Consider the following 22,846-nt stretch of genomic DNA (forward strand, 5'->3'; position numbering starts at 1 on the left):
AAAAGTTCCGACGTAAATTCCTGCAATGGCGTTGCATTAGGTACATTTCGCTAAGTTCAGGAATCAGGACTTAAATAAATGGATACCTACGGTGTCTGTTTCTCAGTTTAAATAAAGTACTTTTTCTTTAGCGAACTTTTTACTAGTACCCCTTTTGTTCATTTTATATGTGAATTTTCCTATTTGAACTAATATTTCTAAAGTTGTGTGAGAGCTGTGTCCAATAGCCATAGCAATATAGCTTGCAGAAGTCAGCTATTGCCATTTCAGTGTCAATTTCTGCAAGTTTTTGTTGAAATTGAAATTGACTTGCTGCGAGTATCCACAAGTGATTTGCCAAAGCTAAGTTTTGCAATTTAGAGGACATATTTTGATGAACTAAGAACTCACCCAGAAAAGCCTAATGGTCTGTTTCTTTTTATTTCAGACGTACAGAAAAACTACGGGTTTGATTCCTAACCTGTGTGTGAGATTTTTTGAAATTCTTGAATGCAGTATTTGATTTAAACTCAACGTCACGGTTCCTTACACCAGATTCCTAATATTTCAATTTTCGCCTCATTGTGCACTGACCGCTCTAATATAAATAATTCTTTGTCTGGGCGTGTGTATACTCATTCGTATTTTGAATCAAACGCACACGCGTAAGTACGTACGTTATGTATGACGGCCACTTTGAATCGTGTTTTCTCGAATCAAGAAAACGAACTGAATACGAATAAGTACACAAACGGCCTTATCCTATATTATATTTTTAATAACCTTATAGGTAATAAAGACATCTCCATCTACAAGTTCATGAACAAAATACATAATATTGTATGTATTGAAGTTTTATTATGATATCAAGCGGATATCGAAACAATATAAACCGTCGAGTTGGTATGTACATGGGTTAACTGCGCGTATATCGTGAGTAAACAGGAAAATTTAAGGGTGGTTGTGGTATCATGAGCATGCGTGGCACGAATTTGAGATAAAGTAAACTCACAAAAGATCTTTGTCGATAAACCTAATAGATATTAGTACGTCATAACTAGTAGCTACCTATAGCGCCATTCTAGTAAAGAACTAATAGTATAACATGGTAAGCTACCAATTTAAGCGATTAGAGAACTACTTAAAAATCAATTACTTAACTACTTTAAAAAGTAAATGTCTTTGTAACTTAAGGACTAATTTTGCATACCTGGTTAAATATTTCTACTGAAAAGCTCTGTAGTTAGTTAGGTACTTAATTGTTAAATATTATTTTGTTTCTGTTACTCTATGGTTCTTCTACAAATCCACTTATTTCTGATTTAATGTCATATCATACTTGGAAGAACTCTGAGCATAACTCATTCCCTTGCTCATTGAGACCTTTTGGGAAAATTTTGGTAAATGTAACTTAATATAAATCACCGCCAACCAATAAAATGCCTAATGCACAACAACATATTGATCAAGCGTATTTACCGAGAGGAAAATAGAATAAATAGTAGGTGGGTATTTGCACTATTCATCACGAGAAACAATGATGGATTATCGCAGTTACGATGTGAGGTCCCGCTGACTTTATTTGAAGGTCTAGTAACCATTCGAAACACGTGTTACCATCTAAAAGCTCTAATTGAATGATTGTTAGACTCGAGACGCATTGGCGAAGTGTCAAAGCGTTGCGAAGCGTCAATTCTAAACTGTTTGAAACTGTATATAGATGAATTGAAGTTTAACTTTACTATGTAGATAGGTACCTAATGTATTTTGTATACAGGCAAATGAAAGAAGGACGAATGCCCCCGTCGGCTCGCTGGGTCGATTTATTATTGAATTTGTTCTCAAATTATGCGTAGCTTGAGAATTTACTTTGCAATATTTTAGAAAAGTCGCATGACTTTTGCTTTCCCGCAATGTATATTGATGTGATCTTTGCAATCGGATTATTGTAGATTGGTCCTATACATGCAGGTTCTTACTTACCCTACCTGGTCTACCGTTACCTACATTTTTCAGTAATTATTTAGACCTCGTCACAACATTTGACTCGAACTTCGCTGGCAAACAAGTAATTAGTATATCTAGGTGCCTATCTGCCTTTTGTGAATATATAACTGCCTTTTGTATACGTTGTGTGCGTTTCATTAAACAGCGCCGCGTGTTAAAACTATGTTTCTGCCCTAAAGAAGGTTAGGTAGAACATAATGTATTATATTAATTTACAAATGGTTTGTTTCAGAACATGGTGGAACACAAATCAAAGGCGGTTATATGCTACGGTACAAACGTAAGTATAGTATAGCTTAGAATATTAAACAATATTCGTATCCTACTCGCCACAACTTCGCACGCATTGGCTGGGGCTTACATATTTCAAAGATTACTTACGTGTAATCGTAAACACGGTTTTCAATAATGTTGCTCAAAAATACTGCACCCGATGGTTATATAAACATGGTCACGCAAAAAAGATGGGTAGCTATAATTTGTTTTTATAGTTACGTAAGTTTTTTAGAAACAATATGACGTAGCTATCGTAGTGGCTCAGATTGTAAAAATTGACTGAAATTAATAAATAACTAGATGATGCCCGCAGCTTCGCCCGCGTGGATTGGTCAGATCCCCTGCAGCATCAAGATTGAGGAGTTGGAATTCAAATTTTTTATGGAAGAATGTCGCAAAGTTCTTCAGCATATTAGCAGCATTGACGTCCGCTAAGTTTCGAAGTCAAATATTATACCTAAGTGAATATCGACATATTTACACGGCATGAAACTTTTTTTATACTAGGTAGGTATATTTAATTATCTAAATGAAAAGAGATGAAAATGATGAAATCCATTTGTTAAATAGCCTCATCCCTCGTTACCTTCGTTTCTTTTACCTTTTTATTTTAAAATATCTAGGGACCTATATCAAAAGATCTTTCGCTAATCTGAAAATGTAAGGCGAATGTAAAAACATAAAAATGTTTACATATTTTAAAGAGAAATCTATCTTTAAAAAATCAAGCTAAGGGGGTTTTTGTAAGGATAACATATTTTATAACAAAATCTAGGATATTCATATCAGATTCTGCAGCATTTACGAGATAGACATATTTTTTTTTTAATTCATCATAGGCAAGCGCTTGACCACAATCACACCTGATGGAAAGTGATGGTGTGTGAGACGCGTTTCCTCTATTCACACTTGTTTTAAAGATACCCGGATTTTAAATGCTAGGAAACACAAATCGCGGATTTTAGCTATATAAGACCGTCAAATGCACACATCGAAATGGTAATCTGGAGTGTGAGGCGGGGCGACCCCACCTCGATTGCCATCTCAACCTGTCGCGTACTGTATGGCCTACCTATCTCCAATTTGAATCTAAGGCACATCAGAGATATTCTCACGGATGACGGACATAACTCGGATGACGGAAGTCGGATCTAGTCCGTAAGCTACCATACAAATAATGACTGAAATAATGACTAGGTACTTCGGAACGTATTTTCACGGACTCGGGTCGGATGAGTGCGTTACCACCCTAAGTATTTGTATTGGCTGACGACAGAGGAATAACAAAAAGCTCGTAAACTAGGCCGCAGGTGACACATAATCTTCCCTTTACTCTTCATAAAGACCGCCTCCAACTTTACGATTACGACACTAGTACTACTTACTCTTGGTTTTATTTATTTCCATATTACTATTGAAGTGCTAATACGAATAGATAAAGGTAAATGAACTTATATTTATGAATATATGAAGCAAAAAAATCGATGGATGGATCGAAGTTGATCGAACCGAAGACCACCCGTTTATGAGGCTGATCTATAACTATGCTATGACCGTTTTTCAATGAATTTTACTTGATTTGACTGACTGAATGTTGACAGATTTCCAATACAAAAACGATCAAAATGTTTAATATTGGAAAATTAGGTATTGTGCATGTATTTGGCAAGAGAATGTTCGTCCTTTGGAAGAAGTTTGTACATAGGTAAAAATATATCTGCTATTTGTATATTATATTATACTTACAATTATTGTAAGTATAATAGACATGCTCGCAAGCTCGTATGGAGAGCTGCGATTTTCCGCGCCGGTCGGCCCGGTAATGACTGCGAGGAGAACTGCAATTTTCTACGGTATACGTTGCAACTTTTTAAAAGAAAAATGTTCACAATACTTACATAAAGCATTTTAATAATATTATACTTATATTTTACTAGTACCTACTGGGTTTCTTGCCAGTTTTTTTTCAGTAGAATCTGCAGGCGGCGATTCGAAGTAGGCGGCCGGCGGTGGCAACATATACGTATTGACGTAGCATAAGCTACGCATGTCCTACGCATGCCCTATGTAAAATACTTAAAGACATTTGAATTTTTAGCAGCTCGAGACCCCAATGTTTGTAAATAGATGGTCCGAGCGATGGCTATCCACTCATCTACGAGTAACTGTGATTCGCCCAGCTATTCGGTTACTATTGTTTTTCTACCTTTCCTAAATGATTTGATTACGTAGCACTGCTACGAGCACCTGAGGGATCATTAAGGTGGCCCTTCTTAGGTACTTCTCCATACAAACGTATTACGCCTATTGTTATCCTAGATCTATAACTAAGCCGCATATCGATTTATCTTTAGTCAAATTATATTTATTTTGAAAGTTACGACCCTTGCAAAATCTCCATTTTAGGGCAAATTTTGAGGCAACTTCGTGCTATAAACTATATAAGAAACTAGAAAATTGAAAAAAGAACAATGTCATGTCACACTTTACTTTATAATTATTTCAAATGTCTTTAGTTTGTGTAATAAAATGTTTTCTTTTGGGAAAAATGTGCATAATTTAAACGTCAATTTGAATTCTCGCTTTGCCGTTTTTGACTAAAAAATCTTGTATCTCAAGCAAAATTCATTCACCCGGCCTCTCTCAGGGTGAGGTGCGGTTAGAGGGAAAAGATGACACGCACAGATAACGTTATTTCCTTCATTTGTGGAAACGGCACTATACCTACCAACGAGTTGTCGCTATACCGTGAACGGGGCTCTCAAGTTACCTATGTAAGTATTTACTTTATTATGTAGGGAGTGATATTGTTTGCACAAGTACCTAACAAACTAACTCTCCTACGAGGCAAAGCATTCGTCTCTATCATATTGAGGAAACTTTTATTATAAACGGTCCCTTGCAAATTTCATAAGCCCTTGCGAGTTATCAACACCCGTCACTCCTGCCGGACGATTGTGATTCGTGACATGCCGAATGTCAATCGGAATCGTATGGTTTCTAATACGTCTTAGTAGGTAACTACCTAAATTAATGTTTTTATTTCGTTTGAATGCTCTAAACAAAGTTACATAATCTATGTAACTTACTTATAATAATATTACTTAAAATGCTAAAGTAAGTAATTCTGTTTTTCTCTGTGTGTTACCTTTTCACGGCTCAACCGCTGAACTGATCTTGACGAAAGGCACGGAGATAGCTGGTATTCTGAGGATGATTATAAATATTTTTTTATCCCGGAGAATCAAAAAGTTTCCACGTGATTTTTAAATATGAAGTCGCCTGCATCAGCCGGTAGGTTAATACCGTAGCAGTATATAAGTATAACACTATCAAAAAAAATCGTACCGAATGATTTAAATTAGAATAACTTTACATACAATCTATTTCGATTGACGAATCACAATGCCACCAGAAATCGTGATTCTGTATCGCTCGTAGACTGGAATTGATGAAGTTCATATTTTATCAGAATTCGATAATCCCTAGCTTAGTGCTTTTGTAGGTCTTATTGCTTTATGTTATAGCTCTGACTTTTAAACTGGTACCTACTGCTTCTTGATAAGTATTTATTCGGTTAGATAGATAAACTTTATCTAACGAATAAAGATATTTTGATAGTTTCCCAATTTCCAATACAAAAACTGCCATACTGTCAACTATTTGAGATAGTATGCGAGATAATAAACTCGTAGATAGATAGGTAGGTACTCTTTGAACCGCAGCCTCTGATCCAATCTCTGCAATAACGTGAGTGGCGGCGTACGGAATGCAGATAACGCTGATATCACAGAAATCAGAATAAGGGCCTGCGCAGATGAGAGTGTAGACTGTAGAGTGTAGATACTAATCAAAGGAGGATAACTCTCGTATTTTTCTCGCCATAGTAGGTAGGTACTCGCGTGCATTAAATGCGATGCAGTGAAGTGATCAATTTTTGTCCCCCGCGGATAACATTCCTGTATATAATATAAAACATGTATATAACACCTATTATGGCTATATAACAACCTTTATACAGCTACAATTTTGGATAAGTACTACATTTATGTTAATCTGAAAATCCAAACAAAAACACAGTTATTTCATAGTTTTAAGTTTTCACTTCTGTCGGCGGTAGACTGCCAATTCCTTTTTATCGATTGCTAAATAGGAGGCGGTTCTCAATTCAAGCGATTTTTCGAGGTTTCTGGACCGATTTGCAAAAATTTTTTTTCTGAGTAGGTAATATTTATTTTACTGTCTCGGCCCCACTTTGCGATCGCTGTGAAATGTATTGTACAATTTTATATTCTGTGACTTAAGAATGTCTCAAGTCATTTATATCGTAGACTAGCTGATGCCCGCGACATCGCCCGCGTGGATTTAGGTTTTTTGAAATTCCGTAGAAACTCTTTGATTTTCCGGGATAAAAAGTAGCCTATGTGCTAATCCAGGATATTGTCTATCTCGATTCCAAATTTCAGTCAAATCCGTCTAGTAGTTTTGCGTAACAAACATACACATACACGCACGTCATACACATAAACTTTCGCCTTTATAATATTAGTGTGATACTATATAGATGTCTATAGGCTTTAATCTTTAATGCCTCATGAAGTCATGAGTCAGCTGACGACATACACTACTTATTAGTGGAATGTGTTCGTAACGAGGGGGAGAGAAGCGAGGAATTTACACGATTTCCCATGCTTTGCCAAATTGGCGGCTGTAACGGCGCCCTATCCCAACCTCTGTCGGATGAGACTAGGGCTCTGTTACTGTTGCACTGTAACAGAGCCCTATGCCTTACGGAGAAGCATGTTCCGAAAGGAAAAAGACGCCCTAAAATAAAGATTATTACAAAAGTTATGAGTCGGACCATGTCGGTCGGCTGAGGATGGTTCGATCACTTCGAAGTCGTCTTTGTATCAAAGCCAATTAAAACCCAAATATTCGAAATAGGAAACCCGTAATCGAGACAATAAATTGGTGTCGCCATTTTACTAACTAACGTGGTTGCAGCCAATTAGTATAGATACATGGACATGCACGTCTATTCCATTATAGGCAAAGCTCACTTATGCGTTATCCCGCCCAACACGCAACGCTACTAAACAGAACAAAAACGTGTTTGCAGTTTGTTTTTGATCATAGAAATATGGAACATCGAATCGTAAAACATTCGATTTGAATTAGCGCCTGTCGCGTAGCATAACGTGGTGTGAGGTGGAGTGGTGTAATTGGTTAAAGCTGGATTGGTTAGCGTTACTAAAATTTTTACGTTAAAACAACTTAACAATTTGTCACGTTACATTAACAAGGTAACGTTAGTGGTAGTGGTATACCAGATAACAACGTTATATTTTTGTCGTTACTTAACAGTAATGCGCGCAGAGCGACGATGAGACGGGTCTGATGATACTGCCATTGAGTGCCAAAAGCCTACTTTGTCGTATTAGTTATAAATTTATAACTAATACGACAAAGTAGGCTTTTGGCCTATAAATTTGGCGTTATGAATTTCGAAAAACCAAATTAAATTTGAATTTCGCGGGCAGACCCGTCTCATGCACCTTACCACAGTTTTACTTAATGGTAGGTACTTTGATAACTCTACGAAAAAATCACTGCTAATTCGACACCTGGTAGGTACTGAGCGTGTGTAAACATTTACTCACATTCAGTACCTACTATATAAGTTATGAACTTTACATTCATACTCCATTTTACAATAGCATAAAATGAATTCATCGAATATTGAACTAGTTTAACTGCAAGCGTGCGGTATGAATGTAAACGGTATTGTTGCAGGGAAATACTTGTGGAACACGTGGACGGAGGAGTGGGTGGTGCTGTACGACGACTCTACGATGGCCTGGTTCAAGGTTGGTGCACTGTTTGCTTCTCGTCAATATTGTTTGTTTGATAGTGTATTTATCCTATAAACCTTGCGGACTCGTGTTTTATAACAATCACTCTTTGACGCACAACAAGCTATGAGATGTAAGGCTTCATTTCATAGCGATTTTTACTTGCGCGATATTTTTGTCTCATGTAATGCAATGCATGTATTTAGTTTATAGTTTGGTGAGATGTTAACGGCATGGTAAGACTGGACCTGTCGATCCCGGTGTTGGGTCCGTGGTCTCGTTTAGAAATTTTATAATAGGGTTAGGAAAATTTATAATACCTACCTACAAGAAACTGTGTAAACCACCTCTAAATTAAGCGCTTAAAGCCGACCATCACACCACGCGATTGTGGGAGTGCGAGTCCAATGCGCGTTTCTTATTGCGAATGAAACAAACCTACAATTTCTTATTATATCTACATAACTTATATAAGGAACGTTGGTCAAGATGCCAGCTATCCCTAATTGCCGTCGTACTTTTTACTGCTTTATTTTAGATGCCTATTGACAGCTACCGTATGAGAGATCGCTTCTATTCAGCAGCTGAGCGGCTGATTTGTAGCAGTTTAGGCTGTTATGGATATTTTAGAGACCTGTCTGTGTTATAGACATGTTCGAGCCGGTCCAGACACTCGATCGAAAGCATTCTCGTATATTATAATAGCTGCTACAGAGAAGCTGAAGTTTGTTTCTTCGGCTGCTAGAAAGGTTAGATGATCAGAGATAGCAACCAGTGTGCTCCCAGCCTAAGTCTTAAAGGCTTTACGCAAACAATTTGCAAAGAGAAACAAAATCACACAGACGATAAAGTACATACTCATTCAACTTACGTCGGCTTTCGATTTGTTGATTGGAAAACTTTGCTCCTCTGGGCACGAGCTCCAACAATCTCCGATAACTTTATATGCCTTCGTGTTTGTGAATTGCTCGAATTGGGAATAACTAAAAGTCATGGCACATGCCACATGGCTGATGCAAACAGACCGCGTGACGAAAACGTGTCTAAGGGCGATAACGTGGCTCACAAAAAAAAGTCCGTGCGAGCTTTTAAAGGGGCTGTACAGACTAACGTGACAGGATGAGTTTCTGATACACCGCCGATGTTTTAGGCGGATGTTTTGTTGTGTTTTGTTGGGGTGTTTTCACCCTAACGTGGCTCCTAGACGTTATAATACAAGGCGTATCACAAGAACAGTTATACCTAGCTGCTGCAGTCACACTGCAGACAACGACGTTGACACAGCAGCGTTGTTCCTACAGAGATTTGTAGGAACAACGCAACGTAGGATTTCTATACTCCTTAGTTTGTAGGCATACTTACCTGCATTTCCTCATATTATTACATCTGAAAGTATCGTTGGACATATTTTAGACGCGTGTAGTGTCTGTCCAAGCCCTAAAATTGGAGTTGTTATAAATACTGCAAATACATATACCACTCGTCATTAAGCTATTCAAGGGTGAGTTCGGTTCCAAATTAAATTCGAGCACATCGTTGATGGAAATTCTTTGTAAGATTCCTTAAAAGGAATTCTAACAAATTAGTAAGGAAAATTAGTTAATTGATGCGTAACATTTTAATTAATCTACATTTGTAGGTAGATACTTTTTACAGTTTACTCAGCTTTATTTTCTGTTCAAATTTTACAAAGGCATTTTTGGAATGATTTTTGGAATGGCATGAGATAATCTAAATATATTTTATTTCCCATGACTGCAAGATCAATTCTTAGCACGTACTTAAAGTCGTTGGAGCGCCAAAGGTCTTTCTCCGGTCGAGGTCATGTTGGATTGTCGTCAGGCTACGAGAGTGAGGGAATAGAAATAGATCTTTGTCTTAGCACGGTAAGGACCAACTATTATCTAGCTAACTGCAACACAAAATCTCCTGCGTAGTAAAACTAGTTGTTTAGATTGGCTGTCGTGTCTAAAATTCGGGAAGTCTTACCTTATATGAAAACTCATCGGCACTTGTTCGACTCAAATGTTCCGCCTAACTCAATATCTGGCAAATTCCACATTCCGTTCTATTGAAAAGTACCTACCTAAAAAGTTTTTGAAAGTTTTGCTATTCAAATGGACTCCGATATCCGGATATCAGTCCTCTATTAAATACTAGGTAATTCTTAAATAGTACCTACTACCTTATGTAGTAAAAATATACCTACTTATGACTATTCAGTTGAAACGTTTTTAATTAGCCGTCGATCACCTGGACAGGTGTCTCACTGAACAAAAAGCTAATCGTCTCAATAATTGAATTCCGAGAAACTCATTCATCAAGTTGCCTGAAAAGCACTTGACGCCGCCATCCGATCTCCATCACGCGTCTGTTATAGAAAAAGGGTTATCTGGTACTTACCTCTCCTTTTTAGGCGACTAAGCACAGAAGTGTTTTCATTTTAATGGTCTTATACTGGCAACTTTAACCGCCTCCCATTTCCTAATTTTTTAAGATTAAAAAAAATATACATATACTCGTATATTCTACTCTATGAGTTCTAAGTAATGATACCCCACACCACATGCTAGGATGAAAAAAAAGTTCGGCTCCTTTTTCATGTAGGTATGGGAGAGCCCTGAAAAATAATTTAATTTTTCTAATTTAATATTTGGTTTTGGGTCAACGTTCTACACCGAATAAGAAAATTTCAAGTTTCTGACTCATTTAGTTTACGAGCCAGAGACCTTTGACACGCGGACAGACAGACAGACAGACGGATAGATAGACAAACAGAGAGCAGAGTGACATTAATAGGTCTCCGTTTTTACCCTGTGGGTACGGAACCCTAAAAAGGTAGAGATAGAATATAATATATACAGTGGTATCAAATTAAAGTTCTGATTGTGTAGGTTCTAAGATAATATTTAGAATTCTAGATTATAATCTGCTATTCTTTCGTAGTATTCTTAAGTGCAGTGGTCGGGTAACTTGAGTTTTTCAATATTATTTTGTGAATATTATTTATAGGGTTATCCTATAAAATGTACCTACTCAACGCTAATACAGAACAACACCACAAAATAATTGTCTTTCTTAATTTTCACCACTACAGTTTTCTTTGTTTACATTGATATAAAAAGACAAATTATTCCGAAGACATTCGAATATTATGTCCTTGAAGCATTGTTTTCATGCATGAACTTATCGGCAAGCAACGTTATGAGGAAAACACAGCATACATCAGCTTTATCTCGCCTTTTATTCCTCGTGTCGTAAAAGTAAGCTGAGGAAAATATTACATTCAGGCCCTCTACCTTCGGCTTTATTCGGGAAATGTAACTATATTTTCTGCCATCGGTTCATTAAGTTCAAGTTACACGAAGGGACATGCGGTAAAATATTGTTTCTGAAATCTTATGGCATCGAATGTAACTCGACCTTAGAGTACCTATATAGGTAGTAATAGTTACTAAAACTCGATGCTTGCAAAGAAATTTTGAAAAAGTGTCTGCTATCACTAAATATGATGAAGTGGAATCGCTATTGTTACGCATTATGATTGAAGATAAGAACTAATTGGTTTTTAAACTGGTGGATATTTTATTAGGTTTTGGTCTGGTGGGAGGCTTCGGCCGTGGCCAGTTACCACCCTACTGGCAAAGCCGTACCGCCAAGCAATTTAGCGTTCCGGTTTGTGCCGTGTAGAAACCAAAGGAGTACCTATGAGTTTAATGAAATCTGCCGTACCCCTTCCAGGTTAGCCCGCTTCCATCTTAGACTGCATCATAACTTACCACCAGGTGTGATTGCAGTCAAGGGCTAACTTCTATCCGAATCAAAAAAAAAACTGTCAAACGCTGTTGTTTTTTGTCACTATCTCGTTCACAAAGGCACATCAGTATATTATTATAACGGTTTCTAGCGAATCCATCACCACTGGTTTAGATTATAACACAACAAATTTTATTCGACCTGATTTTACAAACAGACCAGGAACGGTAGCCATTAAAATAAGGGTTTGTGAATTATGCACGCATACCCATTTCTATGTTGGTCGTCAGAAATTTGTTTAAAAAATATCATATTGTTAATTTTAAAAGATAGGTATCAAAGGACGCCGATAAATGTAATAGAAAAACAAAAACGGAAAACCGTTGATAAAAGAATGAGAAAAATTATTATACCTAATTATAATTATTGCAAACGAAACATAAAATGAACCAAACGAATAGAAAATTCGTCGGCGTCCTCTTGTAAAACAAAAGGACAAAATTTATTATACGGTATTATAAGTAGACACAAAGAAAGCTAATATTAATTAGACTGAGAACGACGGGAATACGCGATGAGCTCAAGATGGTCGACAAAATGGCTGACAGGAATAAATCTTCATCAATACGGGGAAAAAACCGTTTGAGGATGACACAGGGATGAGCGATGGAGTCGCACGCAGACATTATTATAATTTTGTAAATAGCTGCTATATTCTGCCTTCGATATAGGGTGACGCAAAGGCTTATGTTAATATTTCATATTTATAATAGAAAAGGCAACTTACTTTCCTAAAATATAAGGTAAGTACATATATAATATATGTACATAATATTATAATGCATAAAGCTATAAATACCGAGCCATACTCTACTGAGTTTCATGCAGGCACTTCTCAGTAGAATGATTGGCACCAAGCGGAAACATAATCTTGCAAACAATGAAAACCGGCCAAGTGCGAGTCAGACTCGCGCACCGAGGGTTCCGTACTCGGGTATTTTTTCCGACATTTTGTACGATAAATCAAAAACTATTATGCATAAAAATTAATAAAAATCTGTTTTAGAACGTGCAGGTAAAAACCCTTTCATTTGATACACCCCACTTGGTATAGTTATATTACTTTGGACAATTAAAGTATGTACTATTTATTATTTGTTCATGAACACATTATTTTTTTGTGATCTAACCACAAATTCACAGACTTTTGAGGTACGGAACCCTGAAAAGCTTATTATGACTACAACTCCTCTAAAAATGTTAACACATAGAAGAAAATATCCATCAAAATGGTATTTATTTATATAAGAAATCTGTTTATGTTTTTTAATAAGTAAATGAGTTTTAACTTATAATACTGAAAAAAGCTAGTGAGGTCAATAGGCAGACGAGAAATCTTTTCAAAGTTTCAACGCAAATGAGCGAATACCTCAACATTGTATATGAGTACCTAAATACGTTCAAGTATGAAAAATTACAAACTCTGCTATCTAATCTTACATATTACACACCAAACCAACGCTATTCAGTAGGCAGGTATAGCATCAACATGACCCTTCTTCACTTATTAACTCTGACAAATGCCTGCAGACACATTTTTATTGATTGATTTTTACTCAGCTCGCTGGCTTTTTATAAGGGTAAAAAACATACTTCCCTCGTATTTCAGCTGATATCAATTTAAATTTTCTTGTTCCCGAAATTTACTGCACGATTCCGTTTGATGACAAGGGAATGATGGTATAGTGTACCTATGTTGTTACTTATAAGCAAATAGGATTATGTATCTACCTATACCTCAAATTACCTTTTCCCACATCTATATTTTGAATGGTTTCTTGTCTTATTAAAAAAGCAATAAGCTCTACAAAAGAAGCCCTGTTCACGTTGCCACGTTGGGAGTGGGAGTTAAGAAGGCCCACTTAGAGATAGCTGCGCTGGTTTCACGAAATATTTAAACAGAATTAAAAATTTAAAGAATCTGGATACAAACATACATACATATATACACATATAGATAGATACATAGACTGCTAAAATTATAACCCTTCCTTTCGGCTTTGCTGTAGTCGGGTAAAAATAATAATGGAAACATACAGGGTTCACACCCACCCACGTTGTATTAGGTACATGTTAGCATCGCTTTGCTAGAGTGATCGTAGCGTCGTCGTTATCTAAATAAACGACCTAAGTTTGTAGATAAATCATCAGAATAAACTCTCACAGTTTTTCTCAAGCACATGAGTCAGAGTAGATTTCCAATATCGCACAATCTCCCGAACCATTCATGACTAAAAGCCAGGGGCAATCGCTGAGGAGTTTGCTCAGATTATTGCAACAAAAGTTATAATAACTTTGAAAAAGTCGCTGACAAATTCGCTTGGACAAGTTAGAGACTTTTGGCGGCCTTTCCTACTTTGGGTTAATTATTGGGAAGCAAATTCTCAGTTATTCACTTGGTAAGACTACTAGTCTACTAGGAACAGGAGTAAAATAACTTGTTCTGCTATGATACCCCTAAGAAAAGATCATCTGAATTAAGTAATGTATTAAACAGGTACAGAATACAGACTACATAGCTAGCTTGCGTCACGGAAACTAATATAGACTACATTTAATCCCGCAAAATCATAAAGTTCCCGTGGGATTTTTAAAAACTTAAATCGACGCAGGAGAAACCATCATCATCATCATCAGAGGCATCATCTAGTTATCTTTAATTTATAAACAGTTGAATATGATTTTCTTGATTATTAGTTACTAGCTGATGCCCGCGACTTCGTTCGCGTGGATTTACGTTTTTTGAAATCCCGCGGGAAGTCCTTGATTTTAGAGATAAAAATAGAGCCTATGTATTAATCCAGAGTATAATCTATCTCCATTCCAAAGTACAGCCAAATCCGTCCAGTAGTTTTTGCGTGATTGAGTAACAAACATCCAAGCATCCACACTTTCACATTTATAATACTAGAGGATGCCCGCGACTTCGTCCGCGTGGATTTAGGCTTTTAAAGATCCCGTGGGAACTGTTTGATTTTCTGGGATAAAAAGTTGCCTATGTCAATTACAGGGACGCAAGCTACTTCGATACTAAATTTCATACAAATCGGTTAAACTGTAGGGCCGTGAAAAGGTAGCAGACAGACAGACAGACAGACACACTTTCGCATTTATAATATTAGTATGGATTAGTACGGAACTATGGATGAACCATCTTGACCTTTGAATAAAAAGATTTTTTGTCAAGATCATTTTATCGATCCGTTTGAGCGCTACGAATACAATGCTACGCTGCTACGAAGCCACATACTACAGCTGATACAGGGCATACAGGGACTATGTGGCGTACCCTCTTCTTTCGTCGGGGGTAAAAAGCACAGGGATATCAAGTTTTTTATAAGTATTTTACTGAGTATAAAGTTTTTAATTCCTCATTTAATTTCAAATTAAAGCTTGTAAGGCTGTTGAAGTGATTTCATTTGTTTACTACAACCTTGGTAACGCCACACAGGCTGCCATTTTGCCAAGTGCCCTCAAAAGTGTCAAAAGGTGCATAAACCCTGCGCTAATCTCAATGTAGTCCGCGCCAAACACATAAACATACGAATTTGTCTTCACTTTTTAACATTTAATAGTTATTGTACTAGCTTTGCCTGCCTAGAGTTTTATAATATCTTTGGTTTATTACTATAAGAATCCGCTTAAGCGTTTTACTTTTACCAGTCCCTCAAACAAAATCAGTTTACACGGGACGTTTATTCCAGTTATCTCTCTTGTTGTTGTAAATTTTTATGAAGGGTTGAGTGGACAGCGAGGCTCGAATGAAGTTAGGGTGCAATTTGCTCGATAGAGATATTGCAAAACATTGTGTTATACGGATAGGTCACATTATTGGAAGCTTGTAGTTCTAGCGATGAAACTTGAGAGTATTATTGAGGTATTAGGGGTTCATACATAACTAGTTAGGTTAGGGGTCCATGCATAACTTGTAAATCTTTTTTGCAAATAAACGTTTTTATTATTATTATTATTTGGGCTTTCGGGCTAAAAAGAAGAAGTACTTAGGTACCACAGGTACTACTATAAGGACCCTAAATATGGTTGAGCATGTGTAGGGCAATAAAAATTCTTGACACTATACACATGCTCGGAAAATGTAGTTATTAAGGAAAAATCGACCCAACCGAGTAAAAGTCCAATAAGGGGGGTGGAGCGTGTTTAAGGGAGGATATTCGTTTTTTGTGATATGCGGCTTTTGATGCATCCTATCGAAAAAAAATGTAAAAGTTGTAGACAGTAAAAAATCTAAAACTTTTTTTATTGGACATTATTGGCAATAACCTCAAAATTATCAAAAAACCCGTCTTTTTCGTTTTTAATTTGTAACTATCGCAAAAAATATTTTCATGAAAATTGGATATTTAAAACAGTGGCCTGGTCTATTAGGCGTTTCAGGAATTTCAGAGTAGGTGGTAAATAAAAACAAATGGTTTTGATGGTATGTAAAACCAAAATCTGCGCAAGGAAAAAACCCAGTAGTTTGCTTTCATTTGTTTGCAAGAAAACTTCCAACCTTCCAATGTAACTTGAGAAATTTAGAAATTTAAAGTAGATGCTGCCAAGAAGAGAGTTCTTAGCTATATTACTAGAGTAGCAATGCCCCGCAAAATGGCCTCGGTGACCTCCCTGGCACAGTGGTCTTTCCGTCTGAGGTCCGGGGTTTGATTCCCGACAGAGGCAGTTTTGGAATGCATAGTTTCTAAATCGTCTGATCTGGTTGGTCGCTTCGGCCATAGCTGTTTATTTACCAGTTTACCGGGAAAGATGTATTTAAAAGTGATTTTAGCGTTCCGGTACCATGCCGCGTAACCGCTGGTTTTTCCAAGTTTTTTTTATTATCCGAGATATTCTTAATTCTTCCTTTATTCTTTTCCGGAATACAAGCTATCTCTGTACTGAAAAGTTTATGACCGAGACATCTTCGTTGTGAATTTTGCTTTTTGAAAATCCCGTGGGAGTTCTTTGATTTTCCAGGAAATTTAAACTAGATTTTTTAGCAGAGTGACAGACACACTTTCGCATTTTTTATTATTAAGTAGGTATATTAAGTATGGATATAATTCCATTTCCAATTGTATAATGAGTCGGCTACTTGATGTCTGATTTAGTAATAAGATCTGCTGCTTCATGGTCTTACTCAGTAATTCCAGGTGACGCTGCAGTGTAGGACTTGAAAGTTTTCTAATTTAAATGACTCGGAGGCATGGCATAATGGAACCGGTGGAATTGCAATAAGTTTAGTTCTACGAAATATTATTACAGGCTTGATCGAGCTACTCATAATATTAATAAAAAAAAAGCTAGCTAGTGTAGAGGAGATAACATACTTAATATTATACTTGCTAGATGATTGTTCATGACTTCATCCGCGTGGATTTGGGTTTCTAAATAGCCTGTAAGAACTCATCGACTTTCCGGGATAAAAAGTAGCCTATTATGTCCTTACGTACTTACGTTTCCGGGATGCAGGCTATTTTTCTACCCAAAATCGGTTAATTGGTATGGGCCATGAAAGTGAAAACAGACATACAAACAAACATATGTTCAATCGGATAGACTAACAGACACACTTTTAAATTTTTATTATTAGTAGGCATGGATGTGTGACGTTCTTTCCTCTCATATGTGTAAATTAAAAATTTATAACACCCCCGACAAGTGAAGGTTACAGTAACTAGAAAAGAGCTGATAACTTTCAAACGGCTGAACCGATTTTCTTGGATTATAGCTAAGAGCACTCTCGATTGAGCCACCTTTCAAACAAAAAAAAAAACTAAATTAAAATCGGTTCATTAATTCAGGAGCTATGATGCCACAGACAGATACACAGATACACACGTCAAATTTATAACACCCCTTTTTTTGGATCGGGGGTTAAAAAGCTTCTCTAAAGTCTTGCGCCTACTTGTGACACGGCAAGACAATGGATTTCATGCGCCGAATAGAGTAAATATTACTTTTTATTAAACTTTAGACAATGATATTTTTATTACAATATAATTTAAATTTTAATGAACGCCCATCGTAGGATACAAAAATAGCTGCGATATGCTTAGGCATGCCATGTGGGCAGCCTTCGGAATACCTCGGCATCCTCGGAATGCTTGGATAGCCGTCGGGGTGCCGCAGCAAGTGCCACCAGAGTGGGCGTAGGCTCTTAGAGACCCTAAAAAGTAAACAGGAAAATTAAGTTAACTTTGAGTTGCCAATAGATATTTTTTATCATCCTGTTTGGAACAAAATCGATGAGCCTAATTAAAAGTTTTGTTTCCGTTTACATTATGTTTAAGTAAGTGATTTCGAAAGTATTATGAAAGGTAGAGGGTAACATAATAATTAATAACAGGGGACAGAGGCGTTAAAGTTTAAACTTGTGTAACTAAAATATTCTAGAGACTTGGTGATAGTAGCGCCCATCACAAACGAGTAACAAAGTGGAACAAGATTGTAGTTTAGAAATCACTGAAACATTATCCTAGCAAGTTTACTAAGTCAACTAAGTACTTTTATGGGTACAACCAGGTAATAGGAATTTAGGTAAAAAAATAACGAATTCTCAATTTAAATTGAAAAAAAAAAACTGGTTACTAGGGGAGGGTAGGTAAAATCTTTAGCAGTTTTGTGTGCTGGTTTATTAATAATTACCAAATGGCATAATAAGGTACTAATTTTCATGAGATTTTTATATAAGTTTAGCAGTGCGAGCGTCTTAGGCTATCATGTCTTGACAAAATCAATAGTAGGATGATATTAGGTATAACGAACAAGAAAGGTTTTATTCTGTACATTCTAAAATTGTAAACCGTTCGTCCATGTTGGTATTATAAGAGTGGTAGGTAGTTAGGTATTAGGTATTAGAATTAAATTCTATATCGTTTAAAAATGTGCCACAATGCGAACTTTTTGTAAATAGTTGTCACGCTAAAGTTACATTATATTGTTTACTAGGACGCATCGGGGAAATGCATGGCAACCCAAAAGCACCTGGTGAAGGAGTGCCCCGAGATGCTGGCCATCTCGAGCTGGACTGGGCAGGTTCCCAAGCGGCCGCCGCTCCCACCAGGCGCGCGGCTGACACAGCTCATGGCCCTCGGATCACGGAGAAACCCCGGCAGTGTCGTGTGGATGCTGGCCAAGTCGGACGCAGAAATGAAGTGAGCATAATAATAATACAATCATTTTTTTTTTTTAAACACTTTTTTTATTGAAAATATTACAATAAAACTTAAAGCTAGCCTTATCTAATTACTGTACAAATCATGCCCGCGTGGAATGGTGCCAAGAATACTGGCTGCATTTCCGCGTTGGACAGCCAGGCTGATGCGTTGCGCAAAAAATGAGCCAGCCCTTCTGTCACCCGATGAGGCTATTAAACGCGGTATACAATCATAACATATTTTTTTTTTAATACTTACATCTAGCCTTACAGGATAGTTCCTAATTAGCTAGTGTAAAACATAGGTAGGTACTTACATCTTAAAAAATAACCTTATATCTAATATACCATACAAACTAAATATCTATTTGTGAACTTATTATCCTAACATTAAGACCTAATCTAACATTCAAAAATAAACACCTATAAACCTGATCTAATTATTATTACCTAATCTAAATGCCAAAATTAATACTTACAAACCTAATGTAATTATTTATTACATACCAAGTAATTACATACCTAACATAAAGAGTAATTTTTAAAAAAAACCTGCCACCTGAGTCTGACTCGCGCATCAAGGGTTCCGCATTCGGGTATTCCAACATTTTCCGTACTCGGGATTTCCGGTATTCAGAAGTTTTGGTGGAATACTCAAACTTACATGAACCCTGAAAACATTACACTCCTTTTTTTGGCAGTCGTGTAAAAATACTTGGCTTGATTGACTGAACTGATTTATGAACCCACAGCTTAAACCGCAGGGCAACAATAAGCACTATTTAAAGACATTTAACTTTTATACTTACTGATAAGTCTATAAAAGCTTGACATAGTATATTTTAAGCTTACATTTTCGGATAGGTTGTTTTTTTTTACGAAACTACTTACTTTCTCGTTTTGTTTTCGCGAACTTTCCACGACTATTCCCTTTCTTATCCGATTCTTTTTATCCGTGAAAGTCGTTTGCGTAGTCGTTTGTTATCAAACTTTATCGGTTATAAAATCTTACGCAGGATATATAATAGAAGCCTTCATAATATAAGGCTTGTTTTATGATATTGTTAGTAGTTTATCAAAGTTATTTTTGTAGAAAAAGTACCAACGTATACGTATCAAAAATTCTACTGTGTTCGCATTTTTATATGTAGTTACTTACTTTACTTTGACTCATATAGAAAATATTTAAAAACAAATATAGAGACGTACTTACAACATACATACAGTAGGTATATGCAGGTAGGTACTCGTAATACGAAAAATAGACTATAAATTAGTATAATACCTATAATACAATGGTTAACTAATTCGATCAGCTGAATACGTTATCCACATATTATTAAAGGTAATAGCTAAATATACCTTGGGCATAACAGAACTGTAACGTAGGTAAAGTAAGCAAGTAGCAATGATCTTATCGAGTTCATGTACTTACTTCAAAGGCTTAGACAGACACGACACGTGACGATAATGTGGCAGGAAACACGGACGTCTGAAGGACACCTGTCGAAGTTGTAATAAGTACAAGGTGCTGAAGAATTCTCGTAGTTCACACGAACTGCGTAGTGACGGTTGCCGGTGCCAATGTGCATAGCGGTCCTTGTTTAATAAACTAGTCTCGGCTTCGCTCGTGTGGAATTTCTGTAAATCTTTTCTTAGGTCAGGGTCTACGTTAGAGAAAACCCAGTAAAATCTCAAGTTTCTAAGTCCAATAATTGAAGCTGTACGTTTATGTAACAGTTATTTAGTTTATCATATTTCAAAGAAGTAGATTGGATACGCGTATGTGCATACTTTGGCGTTTAATATGACATTCAATAGTCGATTGTCAATTTATTGGTAAATTGTTTGTATACATAATGTCGCAGTCGTCACGCTTTGTGTCTGCCCAGGCCTTTAACCAATTTCTGTCACAATACACTCTGGAACTGTAAAAGCTTTCATGTGGGTAATTCGATTTCATACCTAAAATGGTTGGATTAACCCCAGCGTAGATACATTATTTTGTAACCATCCATGTAACATGTTAGCTGTATTAATGACAAGGAATTCTACTAACCGATGTTTAATAATATTAACAAGTGTAAATTAAAAATTTATAACACCCCCGACAAAGTATCTGAGTTTTCCAAAACATCATTTTCAAATAAATAATTATGTATCAAGGCAACGTCCATCTTGACAGCTTGACATATTTTGTCAATTGACATAATATTATGAACCTAACGGTTATGTAACCTTATTTTCTACAAGAATACTAGAAAAGAGCTGATAACTCTTAAACGGCTGCACCAATTTCTTTGGATTATAGCTAAGAACACTCTCGATCAAGCCACCTTTCAAACAAAAAAAAGTAAATTAAAATCGGTTCATTCGTTTAGGCGCTACGATGCCACAGACAGATACACAGATACACAGATACACAGATACACAGATACACAGACACACAGATACACAGATACACAGATACACACGTCAAACTTATAACACCCCTCTTTTTGGGTCGGGGGTTAAAAAGAGGTAAAGTTAATGAGTTAATAAATTTGAACGTAGGGAGTACCTAATCTCCGGAGCTTATTATTATATTAATAGTCCGATTCCTTAAATGCAGTCTATATAACTTACTTTTTACTATTTTTATTCGTATGATATGAACCCATCTAGTCTTGTCCTTGAGCGATGAATAATTTAATGGGTCCTGTATGTATGTATGTACAATATAATTGGTCCCCGTGGTAGATGCTTGTAACTGTTTGGTATGCTGGTATATTAAATATGCATGAAATCTAAGTTTAGCCGCTGAAGGGAATATTTTTACATAATAGTTAAAGATATTCGTCACATAATTTAACGACTTTAAATATAGCATCCAGATATCTAATGGGTATTGTAGAGCTTGCATAAAAGTTCCAATTTTTTTTATTAGACTCATATTATTTGATTCATCATAAACTAGTAAGTACATAATTACTATTATATCGCTGGTTATAAAAGTTTTTTCATATACGTGCCTCAACAAAAGTTCTCACGAGATAAGAATTGATAAAACTAAAATTGCTTACATACTAATTTCGTTAGTATGACATTTAGATACAACTCTATCTGGTTAAATAAGTAAAAAGTAGTACATATAAATAAAGTATCCAGATAAATGGAGTATCTACCTACCTATAAGCTGTGCTATAAGTATGTTTGTTCCTATCGAGTTATGAAAGCCCAACGTTTCCTTTTGGCCTTACCATAATACCGTTTTATTTATCTTCGTCTATCCCTGTCACTGAGATCGGAGGTCCTTTATCAAAGTTGCGTATAAGCTGACAATCCTCTTACGGAACGTGATACGAAAAGGTTAAGAAAACGTTGCAAGTGACATGTCCTTATAATCGACTTAGTATTATGAAGGTCCATTCCATGCTTTGGTAGGATGCTAGTACATATGCTGTTTTTATAAGATTTCTGTCCGTCTCATCGGACGCAACGATTGGCTGTTATTTTACTTATGGTCACAGACTTAATTGCACAGTAGGTATAGGTATATGGATTATAGCTGCTTACTTTAAAGATGACAAAGATGGTGCTTTACTTTGAAACAAGAAACATGACGTATTAACGTTTTGATAAATCGTCCCTTATTGTATAGTTCTAACACAGTGTTAATTAAAACATACAGTGTCCTGTGTGATCGGTGATCGCCACCCCCTCGATGTTAGTGGGCGAGTCTGCTTGACGATCGTAACACCTATAATATAATGTAGACTAG

At 36.4% G+C, this 22,846-nt stretch overlaps 1 protein-coding gene across 1 annotated transcript in view; it reads left to right on the forward strand.

Annotated features, from left to right (window-relative positions):
* Window positions 1-22,846, forward strand: part of LOC123875140 — a 59,332-nt gene that overhangs the window by 25,353 nt on the left and 11,133 nt on the right. The window contains exons 3-5 of the mRNA XM_045920821.1: window positions 2,219-2,266; window positions 8,056-8,129; window positions 18,879-19,084. Of these exons, the coding sequence (XP_045776777.1) occupies window positions 2,219-2,266; window positions 8,056-8,129; window positions 18,879-19,084 (328 nt within the window). The remainder of the gene's footprint in view (window positions 1-2,218; window positions 2,267-8,055; window positions 8,130-18,878; window positions 19,085-22,846) is intronic.

The sequence above is a fragment of the Maniola jurtina genome, chromosome 19, assembly GCF_905333055.1.
Source record: "Maniola jurtina chromosome 19, ilManJurt1.1, whole genome shotgun sequence".
Lineage (NCBI taxonomy): Eukaryota > Metazoa > Arthropoda > Insecta > Lepidoptera > Nymphalidae > Maniola > Maniola jurtina.